At 46.1% G+C, this 17,500-nt stretch overlaps 1 protein-coding gene across 1 annotated transcript in view; it reads left to right on the top strand.

The window, feature by feature from the left end:
• The window catches only part of EPG5 (ectopic P-granules 5 autophagy tethering factor), a 140,577-nt gene that overhangs the window by 46,902 nt on the left and 76,175 nt on the right, over nt 1–17,500 (top strand). Inside the window, exons 13-17 of the mRNA XM_085846932.1 lie at nt 10,726–10,880; nt 14,621–14,761; nt 15,657–15,821; nt 16,408–16,530; nt 16,717–16,955. Coding sequence (XP_085703058.1) covers nt 10,726–10,880; nt 14,621–14,761; nt 15,657–15,821; nt 16,408–16,530; nt 16,717–16,955 — 823 coding nt within the window. The remainder of the gene's footprint in view (nt 1–10,725; nt 10,881–14,620; nt 14,762–15,656; nt 15,822–16,407; nt 16,531–16,716; nt 16,956–17,500) is intronic.

The raw sequence follows: 17,500 nt of genomic DNA, 5'->3' as shown, positions 1-17,500 counted from the left end.
TGCAAACACGGTGCACGGGCCGCCACTGCAGGCCCGTGTTGTAGCTGCCAACAGGGCAGTTCTTGCAGCTGGCAAACTGTTGCCTTGATCCTGGCGCACATGGAAATGAACAGGGGGGGGGGGGCAAAGCAAACTTGAACGGGGGCTGGCGAACATGGGGCAGTGGGCATGGCATGGCAAAGGCAGCAGGCAAACACAGCCGGCAGATGAACTGGCCGGCACAGGCTTTGAAGTAAACAGCTGCTGACGATCCAGCCGGCACAGGCCTTGCAGCAAAACAACAGCTGCCGATGAAGTGGGCTGGCCTTTGCCTTGCAGGGGAGGTTGGTGGAGGGAATGCGGTGGTGCTGGCCACTCGGAAGGCGGGCTCGGACCTACCCTACGGTCTCCCTCCCACCTATCGCCTTTGCCTGTCACTGTCCATACCCACCCCCTTAATTTGTAACCCCCAATTTAGCCCCAACTAATTTTTTTTTTAATTTTCCCACTATAAATCGTCCCCTAACCCCCTTTACTGTCCTTGTTCAGCTAACCTGTCCTGTCACCTAGCCTACTCCCAACCCCTACGTTCCCTTCCCGGAGGGGAATAAGGGAGAGCTAGCGTCCTGTGTCGAGGCCCAACGAAGCCTCAGAATGGCCTCCCCAGAGTTCAGCGATCTTAAACACAAAATGGGTCCAGCGGCCCACAACGAGAGCGAGGGGCTGGATGGTGCGGAGGAGTACATTTCCTAATCTACCCTAACCATTTAACTTTTAAACTACCCCGGAGCTTTCAACAAGCGCCTCACGCTTAAACTATTGGTTCCAACAACCCAGATTCCCGTCGCCTGTGTTGGTGTCCTCTCAAATTTCGGGCCTCGCCCCCCAATTTTCTTCCCGTGCCCTCACACGGTCTCATGGCTGGGACGCGTGGCTCCCTTGGCAGGCACTACCCTCTGCCGATTCCCCTACGATGGCACCCCCGTGCACTACACTGCCTCCGAGCCTACCAGCTCCCTAAACACCGGGGAGTGCCCCCCATGGCACCTCCCCTGAATGCACACGTGGCAGGCTGGCTTCCCAGGCCCCTTTCCGAGGGTCACCCGTGCCCACAACACTGCCCACGCGGCTAATGGCGCCCCGGGCCCCCGCACCAAGCAGACGCACCCGTGCCCACTAAGCTCTCCTGGACCCCATGGGCTCTTGGCCTACCACGGCCGCCTCGCCTGGTGCCCGGGGTACCCACTCAGCGATACTCACCTTTCGCAGCCACGCTCCCAGCCCGTCAACAGGGCTCCTACACCCCTCCAAACGGGTTTCGAGCCTACTTTCCCACCAACAACAAAACGACCTCCATTTTTCAATTTGACTAACCCAGCTAACTCACTCTACACTGACCCCGGGGTCCCTTGGGCGGGAGTCACTCCCCCCAATCACTCATCGCACCATGCATTCCCCATTCGCTCCACTCACACAGACCTGCTGGTCTCACTCACTCAACATGTACTCACCTCACAACTCTTCAGCACACACACCGCTGAATTCTGCCATCCTGCTCACTAAATCCCCTACCTAACTCGTGCTCCCACGTCGTCCCTTAAACTACAGCAAGTTCCTTTTAACACTACGTAGCTAAGCTACGTCCCCACTACACACTCACAAGTCTGTCCATGTCCTCAAAATCAAAAAAAATCATTTCCCATCCTAAATGTGGCTACAATCCCTCTAACTAATCCATTCCACGGGCCCCATGAGGACTTACCCCTGCCCCATGGAGCCGGTCTAGCTAAGCTAACCCTTCCCCCTAGCTAGTTTCATCCTGTGCCCAGGCCAAGGGGATCATCCACCCCTTGCCTGGGGATCCTGTGCACCCGAAAGTGAGGCTTGCTTTTACCATTTTTTTTATTTAATCGCGCAGCACCAGCGCGGAAACTCACAGCTCGCGCACTTTGCACCTGCCCGTGACGTCATGCAGCTGCACCGTGTACCTCGTCCCTCCTTGGACGGTACCATCCAGCAGGGATACCCCTCCTGCCGGATTCCAACCACACACGCAGCCATGACGTCACCCGGCGCATAAAATAAAACAAGCCTCACGTCTCGGGGGGTTCCCCATGCGAACACATGTGCCCTGCCTGTTGGAGCTGAACACACCCGCTCGCGTGGAGAACCCGTCCGGTCCAAATCCATTTACCTGCCTAAACTTTGTCCGTCCGCGGGATTGGCAAATCCACCGCGTGCGTTTCCGGACCGGGACTTCACTCTCGCAAGTGAGCACGTGGGGGCCTCGTGCGTTGCACAGCACGGACCTCGCGCTCGCTGTTGGGTGAACCCGGCACGGTTCCCGAAACAGCTACAGCCGCCACTTGGCTTTTGTCCCTCTGTCGCCGTCACCATTCAACCCACGCACACCTGCTTGTCACGACGCTCATACACCATTCCATTACATTCACCCCGGGAGACGCGGCTGCATGCTCACACATGCCAACCGACATCTCCCTTACACACAGCGACCTTGCACACGCTGTCTCTCTCGCACTTGGCCGCTCACTCACGCATGCCACCTCCCTCACACACGTGGCTCCACTCACTCACGGCCTTCCACTCACACACGCGGGGGCACTCGCCCGCGGTGTCTCATCCACACACGGCGTGCTGGGGAGCACGCCCTTTGGCACACTTGCCACCACACCACACACACGGGGTTGCTTCCACACATGGGGGCGCACTCACACCTTGCACCACACACACAGGGACAGCCACACTGGGGATTTGTGTCCCTACAAGGGTCTCCGGGGCCTCTATACCCCCCAAGCTCTCCGTGCACCCGTTCGCAGCACTCCTCCCCTCAACCTCGCAAAGCACGACCGAACCCACCTGGTCGTGACTCGCCTCAAGGGGGCATACTCCCTCCCCTCGTTCCTGGAGGAGGCCATCCCGCTGCTCGCACTGGGTCTCCACCCAGTCCACCAGCTCCCCCTCATGGTCCTCCACTACCTCCGTGTGTGTGTGTGTACGTCTCTAACCTTGTCATTATCATGCAGTCTCTCCTCTATTTTTTCTGTCTCCCGTGTCTCTATACATTTTCTCTCCTTGTTCCTTATTTCTGTCTCTTCCTGGTTCCTTTTTCCTTCCCATCTGAGTCGTTCTTTCTCTCTGTGCCCCATTAGCTGTTCATTCTCCCTCCGGAGCTCCTCAATCTCCGTTGACTCCAATCTCGCTCTCCGTTTTAGTTGTTCAATTTCACACTCATATAGTTGTTGTTTTCTCTCCCACTGTTCCTCCTGCTCTTTGTTTTCGAATCTCATTGTTTCTTTCAATTGGCTCATTTCCTTCCTGTGTTTCATTCGCTGTTCTCTCACTACTCTTCCTCGTTTCCTCTCCTGTCCTTCCTTCTCCAGTTTCATGGATTGCTTCATTTGGTTAATCTCCTTTTTGTGTTTCATTTGCTGCTGTCTCATTACTCTTCCTTGTTTCCTCTCCTGTCTTTCCTTATCCAGTTTCATGGTTTTCTTCATTTGGTTAATCTCCTTTTTGTGTTTCATTCGCTGCTGTCTCATTACTCTTCCTTGTTTCCTCTCCTGTCTTTCCTTATCCAGTTTCAAGGTTTTCTTCATTTGGTTCATCTCCATTTTGTGTTTCATTCGCTGTTCTTTGTCTATCTCCTCGTACTCCAGCCTCAGCTTTTCTTTCAATTGGTCAACCTCAGATTCATGTTCTTTTTGTTTTCTATTCCATTGTTCCTCTCGTTCTTCCCTCTCCAATCTCCATGTGTCCTTCAATCTCCTGATTTCTCCTTCCTGCTTCATTCCTTGCTCCTTCACTTTCTCCTCGTATTCCAACCTATTTTTTCCCTTTTGTCGTTCAGTTTCAAATTCATACTCTTTCAGTTTTTTATTCCACTGTCTCTCTTGTTCCTCGTTCTGCAATCTCATCGTTTCCTTTAATTGAAGGATTTCTTTCTCCTGTCTCATTCGTTCTTCCTTCATTACTCTTTCTTGTTCCTCATTCTTTAATCTGGCCTTCGCTTCCAGCTGTTCGATCTGTACGGTGTGGTTCCTTAACGTTTCATTCTCTGTTGTCGTTCTTTCTTCTCTCACCATCCTCAACTCGTTTTGTAATTCCCTCTCTTTGTATTGGTGTTTCTGTAACTCAGAAGCTTTCTTTTCCAATTCCTTTCTCATCTCCGCACACTCCGACTTTGCTTTGGCTTCTAATTGTTCAATCTGCTCAGTGTGGTTCCTTAACGTTTCATTCTCTGTTCTCTTCCTTTCCTCTTTTAACATCCTCAGTTCGTCTTTTAATCCTCTTTCTTTGTTTTCATGTTTCAGTATCTCAGAAGTTTTTGTTTCTAATTCCTCCCTCAATTTGCGTGCTTCTTCACTCATTTCATCTCTTCTTTCCACTGCTTCCCTCCTCAATTCGTCCCTTTTTTTACTGTATTCATTTAGTTTTTTTCTGCCATTCCTTTCCCATTCTTATCTCCCCTTCCAGGATTTCTCTTTTAAACTGGCTTGCCCTTACCTCTCGCTTCAGTAGTTCCAATTCCCCATCTTGTTTGCGTTTTTCCTTTTCGAGCTTTGTTTTCCTTTCTCCTTCCTCCCTCAATTCTCCCTGCAGTTCTTTGAACTGTTCTGACTTTTCCAGCAATTCCTCCGCCCTTTCCTCGAGCTGTCTCTCTCCTCTTTTTATCTTCCATTCTCGGCTTTCTCTTTCCTGATTGCCTGTTCTTATCTCTTCCTTCAATTGTTCCAACTCCCCATCGTGTTCACATTTTTTCTCTTCCAACTGTATTTCCCTCACTCTCCCCCCCCCCCCCAGTTCTTTGAACCGCCTTGCTTCCTCCAATAATTTTTCCATTAATTGTTTTACTTCCAAGTCGTGCTCCTTTTGTTTCTTTTCGAGCTCGGTTTTCCATTCTTCCTCCCATTGTTTCCTTTCCTGGGAGATACCAATCTGCTGTTCCTCTATTCTTTTGTTCAGTTTGCACTTCGCATATTCCAACTGACGGGTATAAAACACTACCAAATTCTTTTTCCCACATTGTTCGTCGACTCTATTGGCCAAGTCATGTTTTTGCCACCGAATTCGTTCCAGTAAATCGTCCAATCGCTGTGTCCCCCCGTACACATAATTTTTCTGAAGCTCGTCTGCGTGCCGTTGCGACTCGTCCACTCCAATTTGCACCTCCTCGATATATTCTTCTTTACGCTTCACCTTTTCCAAGACATCCCCCAATTGTGCCTGAAGCCTGCCAATGCTCGCATAGTCATCCTGCCACGCCTGCCATGGCACATGCCGTGACCACGTGCCTTGAACCGGTGACTGGGAGCTCACGCCTCGTGCTGTGCCATGAATATCAGCCCACTCCGTGCTGCGCTGAGGTGCGATCGCGCTGCCATTGTGCGACTCCGTTTGCCGGCAGAGTTCGTGCTCAAGCCGCTCCCACTGACCACAGTTAGTGGTGGGGTTATAATTATAAAAAGAACCGACCTGGGCCATGGATCCTACATTACTACACATACCTAATACCCCCGGCTCCTGCTCGCCTTGAGACGCCATCTTATCTCTCGTAAAGGGTTAATTTGAATCGCTCGTAATTTGGAGGGAATCGGGGGTCACTCCTCTCACCCCTGGACCGATTCCCGTGAATTTAGCTGGAGACAGGAAAGCCCGTTTTCCCGCTCTCCGACACCAGTGCCACTAGGAGGGGGGATGGGTTTGTGTCCCACGACCTGACACCAGTGTTGTGAATTTGCGCACACCGGCGTGCGACCGGCCACGTAACTCAAATCGCGGCACATCGCCCACCGGACGGACAATTCCGTCGTGACCCTCTCGGACTAACGCCGGGAACTAGTCACAGGTGGGCCTTTCGGCCTCACCACGATCGTGCCAATCGGCCCCCCGCGTGGGATAGGGTTGTTCGCCAAATTCGACCTACCAAAGTACCCACACGGAGGGTAGACCGGGCGATCGTACCTCGCCGCAGGTCGACTTCAGACACGGGCCACTTTAAGCGACCCGTTCCGTACTATCGGGATAACCGAGCGGTGTTATCGTCAACCTCGATGGTTCCGATTAATTATTGGGCGTATTTAGCCCACTACCAACCCTTTACGTGAAGTAAGATGGAGATTCAATTAAGGAAAAGACGAAGAGAAACGGGAAAAACAGTTCAACATGAGGCACATTTATTCCGAGGCACACGGAGAGCACACATATACAATTACAACAATTATGCACCAAAAGCAAATGTAACAAAAGGAACACAACAATGCAGATCTACTACCGACTACGCGAGCACACGGCAACACTTACACAGTTTTACTTTACAGACGGTGCCGACAACACATATACTCAAAAGCAAAAGAAAGGGGGTCACCCTCAAATACAAGGGGACAGACGGGGCTGTGGGCCGAGACCGGGCGGAGCCTACCCGTCTTGTGATGAGCCGCAAATGTCGCGGCGGTGCCCCGACTCCGCGCTCCTCCGCGGGTTTCGTTGGCACTGCTTGGAATGGGGTGGGAACGGGGCCCCCTTTCCGCACTATCTCAGCGCGGGGAGGGGGGGAGGGGGGAATTGTTGATGCTCTGGGGAAAGAGGACAGCCGGCTTGCTTGGGTCCCGCGACGAGCGACTCCAATGCGACCTCGACCGCGCTCCCGGCTTCCCCTCTCTCCAGCTCCCCGACAGACTCCGACTCTCCTCCAGACCCGTCTTGGTTGCTGCTGCCACACTCCGCCGCCGCCACACCTCTCCAACTCACCCGAGCCCAAAACTGCGACTGCTTCCGACCCAAAACAAAACTGAACTGACTTCGCCCCGCGCTCGACGCTTTATAGTACGGCAGGAGAACCCATATGCAAATTTCCGGATCAGGATGAGCTCGGGGGCGGAGCCACCCTCGCCCATTGGACGGAGGAAAAGTGGGCGTGAACCTCCCCTGATCCTCGAATTTGCATATATCGATTCTACTCCGACGCGCCTGGAGGCGGGGCCAAATCGCCCCGCGCTTAATGATTGGATGGAACAGAAGTGGGCGTGTATCATTCCTGATCCGACCTTTCCTCGGAAAGGCCGCTTTTTGCACCCGTGGCTCAGCGCGCATCCCGCACGAGGCCAGGACAGCCTGACGCTCGGTGCCCACAAGCGGTGCGGGAATGGCGGCAGAAGGAGGAGAGGTGAAGGTGGTGGAGGGTTTATTGTGGCGGTGATGGCCATGGCGATGCTTGGAATGGCGGTGATGCGATGTTTACGGGAGCGAGCCGTGACGGTAAAGGTCGTGGCTGTTGGCGTTGTTGTTGCGGTTGGTCGTTGTTGTGTGATGGCGGTTGAGACGTCGTTGGTTCAAAATAAAGATAGAACAGAAAAACGGCTATCTTAAAGGGTCGCAGCCCAAATGAATCACCTTTATTCCCTCTAAACAATGGGTTTGGGGCGAACTACACATGTACTTAAAGAGATATCTCACCTACGGGACCTGAATGGTGGTTTGCGAATTTCCTCAACCACAACAATATAGTATGTTCCCGAAATACAGCCAAAACGGAACACGATAGCGCAAACATTTTCGGCCCACCTTACTCACCATTCTCCTGCAGTTTGTTTATATATTTGTGAGTGTCAAATTTCGTTCAAATTGGGCAACGAAAAAAAATATTAAAAAATCAATTCCCGATTCAGTCAAGTACTCTTCGGGATTATTTGATCAATGCAAACAACCTCAGCGGTATAGTTCGCTGGAGCTATCTTTTTTTTTTCTTTTTCTTTGTTTTTTTGAGAAAAAAAAATTATCAACCACTGTCACAACGGGAACCCAGCGGGTTCACGGGTCGTCTAGTCACTAGTATGTATTTATTTGTGATCTAAGAAGGTCCAAGTGGCCTAAATGGTCAAGGATCTAAGCTCTCTAATCTGTAATCTGTCTGAAGGATGTAAGGGGTCTAAATGGTGTTAAGGTCTAAAGGGTCCTCGGGGTCTTTTGAGTCCTCGGGGGCTTTTTGGGTCTTTTTGGGCCCTCGGGAATTAACGTTCAAGCAGGACGTGATTAACAAGTATATTGCCTTCACGGACCGACGGACGGCTTCATGGCTTTCCAGACTGACTCACCACGTCACGGACTCACCACATCACCGAACGTGCTTTTCGTGTGTGTGTGTGTGTGTGTGTGTGTGTGTGTGTGTGTGTGTGTGTGTGTGTGTGTGTGTGTGTGTGTGTGTGTGTGTGTGTGTGTGTGTGTGTGTGTGTGTGTGTGTGTGTGTGTGTGTGTGTGTGTACGCACGCGCGCGCGTGTTTTATATATAGTATATACATACAAACATCTATACTTCACAATTGAGAGATTGAGCCAAAAACAATATATAGCATGATATTTCAAAAAATTGTGAACGGATTATGACAAAACCTTATGGATGAATTCGGTAGGTGATGAGAACAAGCTGATTATATTTTGGTTAAGATCCAACCTATTGGTAGGATACAAAACAGAAACTGTTCAGCCTGGCAGATGAATGCGCTCTTCCGAGTGTCGTTCTAGATTTTCTATGCACATGAATAATTAATGAATCCTCATGTGCAGTCCTCTGTATACATTTTCCTTCATCAACCAGTTTGCTCTTTTTTGATCGACTTTAATGTATACTTTATTATTACCTCCTGCAAATGCTTTATCTACCACTCTGTCAAATGCAGTTATGAGCTTGTCATGTGGAATATTTGTGTATAATGTGAAAAAATCATAAGTTGATAAACATTTAGCCTTACCAGAGTTATTATTGTTGTGGATACTGTCGATTATATGTTTGGAATTAACAATGATCCAGAATTTTTTTAACACCAGAATAAAACCTCGCCTTTTCATGATGGTTTTCAAGGCATTTATAAATTCGTTTCATCACCCCTGTAATACTACCTGACAATGGTTTCAAACTGCGTTCTCTACTTCCGATGATGTACCTCATCTTACAAGGGCTTTTATGCATTTTTGGGATCCAGTAAATGAATAGTAATTTATGGTGTTTACTGAAACTAACAGTCTTCTTGCTTTTGAATGATTTACATAGTGTTGTGTCAAGTCTATTTTATTATCGTTACTTATTTTGTCGGTCTTTGAAAGTACATTCTGTAAGCCCAATTATTCCAAAAGTGTTTGAATGTAGAATGTTTGCATACAAATGCAATATTATTGTTTGCTTTGTCAATTGGAACAACAAGATATTGTGATTGAAGCTGTTTTAAATAATCACTTGTCTCTGGATTGTTGAAAATTACTTTTGGATTATTGATTCAAACTTTTCTTTTCAAATCAACAATTCTCCTTTTTACACGTTTCTCTACCTCCTCCAAACATAAAGCCATTTGTGTGTTTGGTACTTTACGTTTTTCAGTTTGTTCTCTCATCCATTCCATAAATCCTATCACCAAGTTCCATTGCCTTTTCACACACACACACACACACACACACACACACACACACACACACACACACACACACACACACACACACACACACACACACACACACACACACACACACACACACACACACACACACACACACACACACACACACACACACACACACACACTTATCGATGATATTATTCATAAAAATTAAGTGTTGCCATTTCTTCGACGATTGTACCTCATTCTAAGTACATTTTTGATCACCCCACTAAGTATAAAGGCTTACTGCTGTTTGCATTGAACTACAATATCGTATGAACTCCAACTTTCCAATGTCGGAAATGTTCGATTTAGATCGGCACTGCACTCAATGTTGTGACTTGCAACAACCCTGCTATGTTTTCAATTTACCATTGTAGCATATCCAAGAAAAAATATTATAAAGTATGATTGATTAATAATAATAATGATGACAATAGCCATGCAAGAGCAATCAGCTTCTAGCCATACAATACTGATGTAGAAACCCAATTGTTGTTTTGCTTCAGTTACATAGCTGCTCATTTGTTGTAGTTTTGAGCTATTTATCTGATATCTAGACAATGTCATGATTTTAATTTATGAGAATCGTATTGCTCGACATTCTATTTCCAAGCCAGTAAAGTTGCCAATTTTTCTTGCTGAGCGAAATATTATTAATATTTTGACACCTCTATTTTGTGGAGACCACGACACCAATAAACTTGCAACTTCGTAGCATTGTTAAAAATCTTTAGATATTGTGCATATCCTGTTTTTGGACCTTTTTCATCAAAGGCTTTGGTAAACATGAATATTGTATTTCTAATAACTTTCCAAAAAAAATTCGAAGATATTCTTTCAAAACAGTTAAACCAATCGATTTGAAACTTCAGTTGCATCACTGATGGACTGGCACATTTCAAGTTTAGGGAGGCGAAGGTATGCCTGTGAAATAAAATGGCTGTCATGGGCCAATCCAAATTGAACATTTTCGACATCGGGAATTTGCTATCGTGATTATGATTTGAACATTTACAGCCATATTCCTTCGCAACTAACATGGCATCCATAGCAAATGAGATTCCAATCACTATAATCAACAAGAAAAAGGTTTCTTCATCGGTCGGTCATGCTGCAGTTTTCAGAATTTTCAGAATGTTAAATTTAAGTACAAGTATATCTTATGGTTCCTTAAATTCAATGTGTTGCTGCTTGGAAGCCTTAAGATCTGCGAGCAATTCAGATTTTTATTTATTTGTTTTTTATCTTTTATTTTCAATAATATACTCACTCTCCCAAACTCCTAACATTTTTACAGAAATGGTTATGACCAATGCTTTTGAAGAATACCTAATCACCTTGGACAGTTTTGAGGCCATATGTCTACTCACTTCCTTCTCCAAAATGGCTCAGGCTCAAAACGACAAACCTGATGAAGAGTTTATTCGTACGGTGGCTCTGGAGATCTACCAGGTGTGTCTCACATTCTATACAGAGTTGGTAACAACATTTCTTGCATGAAATGTCATCATCTTTACGTCATCTCATCTCGATTCTCAAAGAGATGAGCTTATAAAATGGGTCATGATGTCTGGATGTTTGACGGTCCGTCTGGTCATCCATTAAGTTTTTGATATTTTTGCTACTCCTCCCTTATCACCCGGCTTATCTGAAACTTGACACATGAATACAAGACACGAGCTCACACCATCACTCTCTCTTCGGTTTTTTTATTTTTTTTATTTTAGATCATGGGGTTACCCCCTTAAACTTTGGGTCTCTATTCTTCCCTTATTTACCATCCTGTTGCTCTGAAACCCAATACAGCCCTTCTCAATGGTCCGCAGCATCACTTGGTCTTCGATTTTTCGATTTCAGATCAGGTTGGCGCCCAGGAGGGTTTTCCCCCAAATCTCACCCTGTAACTTTCATTACCAAGAGATCAAGTCCAACAGGCATGGAGAACTAAAGTAATGTGTTAGATAGGGTGATGCAATCGACACTGTGTAAAATGGTGGTAAAACCCGGAATTTATTTATCTATATGCCTTTAAACCTCTATTTAAATTGAATTATATACTTAAACACTGTAGAACACAAATTGCCTTCATAATACTTTCAAGAACCATGTTATATATCGGAATATATTGCATGAGAGGGTGTGGCATATGAGACTGTGCAGTATCGGGGTGAAGAAGATGCCGATTGACGCTGTGGTCTTTGATGATCAATAAAGCCTCCATCTTCTAAACTGTGACTCAACATTGTCTTATAAGGATGATGTATAAGACTGCTTCAGTTATGCTAAAATTCTGGATTTTTTTTTTAAGTCTTTAAAATCATGATTTTATTAAATTTATTTATTTACTTATTTGTACATGGTTAAGGCTTGTGTAAGAGCAATGACTAAGAACAGTTCAGGACACAACATAACAAAGGGAACAGCAGGAGAAAGGGGAAACACCAACAGCAGGGCAGAGCGAGAAAGTAGACGGAGACGGACAAACAAGGGATGCAGGTAATGATGAAGGGAAGGGGAAAACGAAAGGGGTGGATAAGATGGATACCTCAGCAAAATTTTGGGAGGGTGGGGGTGGTTTAACAGGTGTAGAAAGCATCATGGTTTTGAATGAGGGATGACTTCAGATGTTGGTGAATAGCTGTTGTGAAGACCTAGAGGGGAGAATGAGATTGAAGAGTGTGTGGAAGGTGGTTCCACAGGCAGGAAAAAAGAGGATTAAATGAGTGGAGGTTAACAGTTGTTCTGGATTTATGCAGTTTCACCAGGAGGGGTTGCAGATGGACTGCGTGCATCCTGCAGATAGGAGGGGGACTAAGCATGGAGAGGGAAGAGGGTGCAAGACCAGAAATGTGGCGGAAGAAGACTGAGAAACCACCAACCTGTCGGCGATGGTAAAGTGATAGGCCTATGGACTCGGCTTCATCGCGAGAGATTCCAGTGATCTTGAAAGCCTTGGTTTCCACAGCGTTAAGCTGAGCAAGGTGTGAGGCAGGTATGCCAGCCCAGAGGGGAGAGCAGTGCTCCATCAGGCTGCACATCTAGGCCTTGTCAGTGGATAGAAGGCCAGGTGTGCCAAGAAAGGACTTTGTACGATGGAGGATGCCCAATCGGCTGGCTTTCAAGGCCAACTATGAAATGTGGTTTGCCCAAGAAAGATCATGGCTGATGGTGAGACCCAGGAGTTTGAATGACTGAACTTCCTTAAGAGGATTGTTAAAAAATTAGATGGGATGGTTTGCTAGACAGTCCTTTCAGAGAGAGATAGTGAGGATTTGTCAAGATTGAAGGACATGTTCCAAGTGTTTCACCAGTTTGTGATTTTTGTCAAGGCTGAGGAGAGGGAAATGTCTTCTCCCTGTCTGTCAGAAGGATGAGGGATGTCATTGCAGAGAATAGTCATCAACAAAGGGATGAAGAGGATTTTCCAGAGAGTCAGTGAGATCGTTGATGAAGATTAGGAATAAGATGGGGCCGAGAACAATGCCTTTTGTTACTCCAGCCGTGACAGGGAGAGGAGAAGAAAGGGTTCCGTTGAGAGCCACATTGGCTCCAGGAGTGGAGGAAGTCAGCAATCCAAGAGTGGAGTTGGCCTTGGATTTCATAGGCACACAGTTTAGAGAGCGATGTGGGATGCCAGATTGTATCAAAAGCTCGAGATATATTCAGAGACGGCCCTGATTGAAGTATATATTTGAACACTGCGGGGTATCATGTTTTATGAACTCCAGTTATTATAGTTGGCGGTTGGTTTGTTCCTTTTCTGTTTCATTCCTGCTTTTGTCTTCCTCATATTGCTATGTTTCATTCAGCTTGTGTGCAACATGTTCACTGTGTTTAAAAAAAAAAGGGGAAAAAAGGACACATGGGGATGTCCTTTTTTTCCCCTCCCCTTGATCTCACTCCCACTTTCACTTCTACTCTGCTGTTGCTGTTTTCCCTTTTTCCATTTTGTTCCCTTCTATTCTGTTCAAGCTCTTCCACGGGTCTCAATCATGTATACAAAAAATAGGACCACTGGACCTGTAGCTTATCTGGGCCCTGTCTGAATGTTGTAACCCAAATTTGGTACAATTCTGACAGGTGGGTCTGGTGAGGAAGATTTTTGAAGGAATTTGCAGGATTTTACAAAAAAATCTTGCTTAGTCCACCATTTTGACACACTTCTGGCCATGTGATCAGCATGACCTCTGTCTGCTATTTAACATCACAACCCTGTCCTATTGTGAGCCAAATTTGGTAGTATTCTGACTGGTTGGTCCGGAGAAGATTTTTGAAGGAATTTACGCGATTTTTCCAAAAATTGACTGTTGGCCATTTTGACACACTTCTGGTCATGTGATCGGAATGACCTATTTAACATTTATAGGTCATTTTATCTGCAATTTAACATCCCTTCCCTGGCCTAATGTGGGAACCCAAATTTGGTTGCATTCTGATTGGTGGATCAGGAGAAGAAGATTTTGGAAGGAATTTGTGGGAGCGCCATTTTGACACACTTCTGGTCATGTGATCGGCCTGGCCTCTGCAATTTAATATCATGACCATGTCCTAATGTTGTAACCCAAATTTGGTAGCATTCTGACTGGTGGGTCTGGGTCTTTTTTTTTTTTTTTGAAGGAATTTGCGAAGTTAGGCTTCCTTAAATTCCTTCAATTTTTTTTAAGGAATTTGCACGATATTCCCAGTATTTTTTACCTTCTTAGTCATGTGACCAGAACGAGTTTTGCAATTCCTTTTACCAGTCAGGAGAGGAACGTTGCTGCAAAATTTCAGCCGGATCAGCCCAGCGGTTTGGCCGGAGAAGTCGAAAAAGGGACGGATGAATGGACGGTGCACGATGACAATACCTAATCTGGAATGTAAATTCCAGATAAGCTAAAAAAAAGTACTTGTGACAGGATGGTGTAAAGGGATGGCACTTGCCCCTTAGTTTTCTGGTCTGGGTTGGATTTTCGGCCCGATTATGAACCATTGGATTTCTGTTTCATAGGCAGGGACTGCATTGCATTGTGCTGTCCCTCAGATTGATGTTAAACTACGTCTCCCATGTTGCTTGCATTTGTTAGCAGATGTTAAAGACCACACAGTGTCTTCCAACAAAATGAAGGTGAGTTATCGCCATAAGATTTTGAGTACAATGCTGTCATGTGACAGGAATAATTGATATCATACCACGGTGCTTCATCCACCAGATTTCCTATGTGAGTACATCGACCCGAGAGCTCTGTTCAAAAGTTGGCCGGGAGCTCCTACCATCCTTGACAGCCGTACACCCTTGGCTCATATCTCTGCTTTTGGCAAGAACAAAGGACACATTGCCGAAAGTTGGCATGGTAAGTGTTACCTCGTGTCATTGAGGCATCTAATTCAGCAACTCGCTCTGCTTGGCTTGAGGTACCAAAGACGTGCCATCTTTGTATAACTGCTCATTTCAATGAATCACTCTAAAGTTGTTTTTAACATCTGAATAAAAACGTAAGAAAAAAATGGTTTGAGTTACTTGCTGTTATGGAATACAAGGTGCTGATGTTTCAGGCTTTACCCTTTGTCAGAACAACCATTCCCCCAACCACCCCCCACCCCCACCGATGGTGGATAAAGCTCGAAACGTCAGCACGTTGTATTCCTTTATGGCAGATAACTCAAACCATTCTATTGTTATGTTTTTATTCTCTCATGCCACCAATGCAGACTGGTGGTTTGTGCTGAAATTAGCAACTACATTTGAACAACAGACCCTTGCTGAATCTGCCACTATTCAGGCCCATCTGTTATTCTCTCCCCCCCCCCCCCCCTCTCTCTCCTCTCTCTCTCTCTCTCTCTCTCTCTCTCTCTCTCTCTCTCTCTCTCTCTCTCTCTCTCTCTCTCTCTCTCTCTCTCTCTCTCTCTCTCTCTCTCTCTCTCTCTCTCTCTCTCTCTCTCCCTCTCTCTCTCTCTCTCCCTCTCTCTTTCTCCCCTCTCTCTTTCTCCCCTCTCTCTTTCTCCCCTCTCTCTTTCTCCCCTCTCTCTTTCTCCCTCTCTCTTTCTCCCCTCTCTCTTTCTCCCCTCTCTCTCTCTCTCTCTCTCTCTCTCTCTCTCCCTGTCTCTCTCTCCCTTCTCTCTCTCTCCCCTCTCTCTCTCTCCCCTCTCTCTCTCTCCCCTCTCTCTCTCTCCCCTCTCTCTCTCTCTCCCCCCTCTCTCTCTCTCCCCTCTCTCTCTCTCTCTCCTCTCCCTCTCATCAACCTCTAGGCCTGCCTGTTCCTGTTCAAAGACCTTCCCCTTGCACTTTGGAAGCCCACTTCAGCTGACATTATCATACTTGGTGAATGGCTGGTGGAGCATGAACTTAACAGCCTGCAGAATAAGCTGGCATGCCTTGTCCTGGAGGACATGCACTGGGGATTTGACCTGGATGTGAGCATCTGGGATCTCTCTCTGCTTATTCTGAGCCACTTTCTGTGTGACCCACAGCACCTTCTGGTTCCCTCATCTTTTAAGCTTTTCTATGTTAAAGAGTGGTTTTGTGGAGATGCAGTATTAGGGGTATTATTGGTTCACTTATTGGGATACCGAGGATACACTATTGTTTTTGTACAGATTTCTTTCTCCTTCCCCCCTTACTTTTTCACCTTTATTCACTTTTAAATTCATTTCTCTCAACGGCTTGAGGGGGGGGGGGGGTCTCAGTTTCGCAAATTTTCGATTTAACGATAAGTTCTCAGAACTTATTTGCTGAAATGACACTTCCCAATATTGGCTTTAGGTGAAATTGCTTCTCTTATCTCTCACAAAGTTACATCTCATATAATACAACTGAGTTTGTTTGATTGCTGCTCAGTTGGCAATTTCTGGTACTCCAGGGTGCCACATGAAATCTCATCTTAGGATCTATATCAATGATATCCCACTTGTTGCCTTTTGCACGATATTCCCAGTAAATCAAGCATACCTTTCTTTTTTCTTTTTTAAAAATTATGATTACTTTTCTTCTTTTCTTTAGAAAGCAACGCTGGTGCTGGATCATGCCACCCACATCGAGGTTGCCTTGCTGCTGATCGAGGCATACCAGCATGCCCTTTTGGGCAAACCTTATGCTGGTCTTGTCAATGAGGGAATCAAGCAGGCATGCTGTCCATACACAGAGATTGCATGATGTTAACTGATCAAATATAAAGAATGTTTAACCTGATGTAAATTTCTCTAACCTTTTTTACCTTCTAAATTTAAGAACCTAAAATGGACAATTTTGCAGATGTGTAGGGGGAATCTATTTTTGGGATATCACTCACTGAGCTATCCACCATGACAGGTTTCTTATCTTGGGAGCCTTATCCGCTCCACAGCGAGCCCAGAGCAACTTTTCCACAGCTGGGCCTGGGGTCTGGCATTCAAGCTCAGGCCTCAAGTGTTGGGTCCTCAGTCTTGTACCACCAAATTTGTCCCAGACCTCAAGTCCGATGCGGAACTCCATCATCTGCTGACAGCTGTGGAGGCGAGAATTCCTCTCGGGTGTTTTCTGGCCTTCACAATCACCTCCATTGGCTACAGGTTGTTCCTACCTTGTGTTGTTAACCTCTTGCCATAGTTAAAATGACTTCCTCACCAAAAGATGTGTGAAAATGAATCAAAGAATTGTTGTTTATTACACCAAATCATCATGGTCTCACAATTTGATTCCTCTTTTATTGCATGATGCGTGGCAATGGACTTTCAGGACCATTTTATTTTTCAATCTTGACTCAAATGAGAACATTCATAGTTAGAAACTAGAACAGCACTCGGTGGAGTGCATACCTCTACTAGGCTGAACAGTTTACATTTGTATCCTACCGATAGATCAGATCTGTTTCCAGACCTTTACCAAAATGTAATCTGCTTATTCTTGTCACCAACCCAACTCATCCACCAATTTTGTCATAACCCATCCAAAACCTTTTGAAATATCATGTAATACAGTATATCGTTTTTGGCCACAGCAATTATGAAGAATCACTTCAAAAAAATCTTCACCAAAACCTAATCAATTCGTCCTTGTCACACACCCAACCTGTCCACCAAATTTCGTCCAAATATGCCTATAACTTTCTGAGATA

Source organism: Eptatretus burgeri, chromosome 11 (genome assembly GCF_056783735.1).
Source record: "Eptatretus burgeri isolate ZD-2024b chromosome 11, Ebu_testis_v1, whole genome shotgun sequence".
Classification (NCBI taxonomy): Eukaryota; Metazoa; Chordata; class Myxini; order Myxiniformes; family Myxinidae; genus Eptatretus; species Eptatretus burgeri.
Note: the sequence above shows the minus strand (reverse complement) of the source record. Positions and strands in the feature narration are given on the sequence as shown.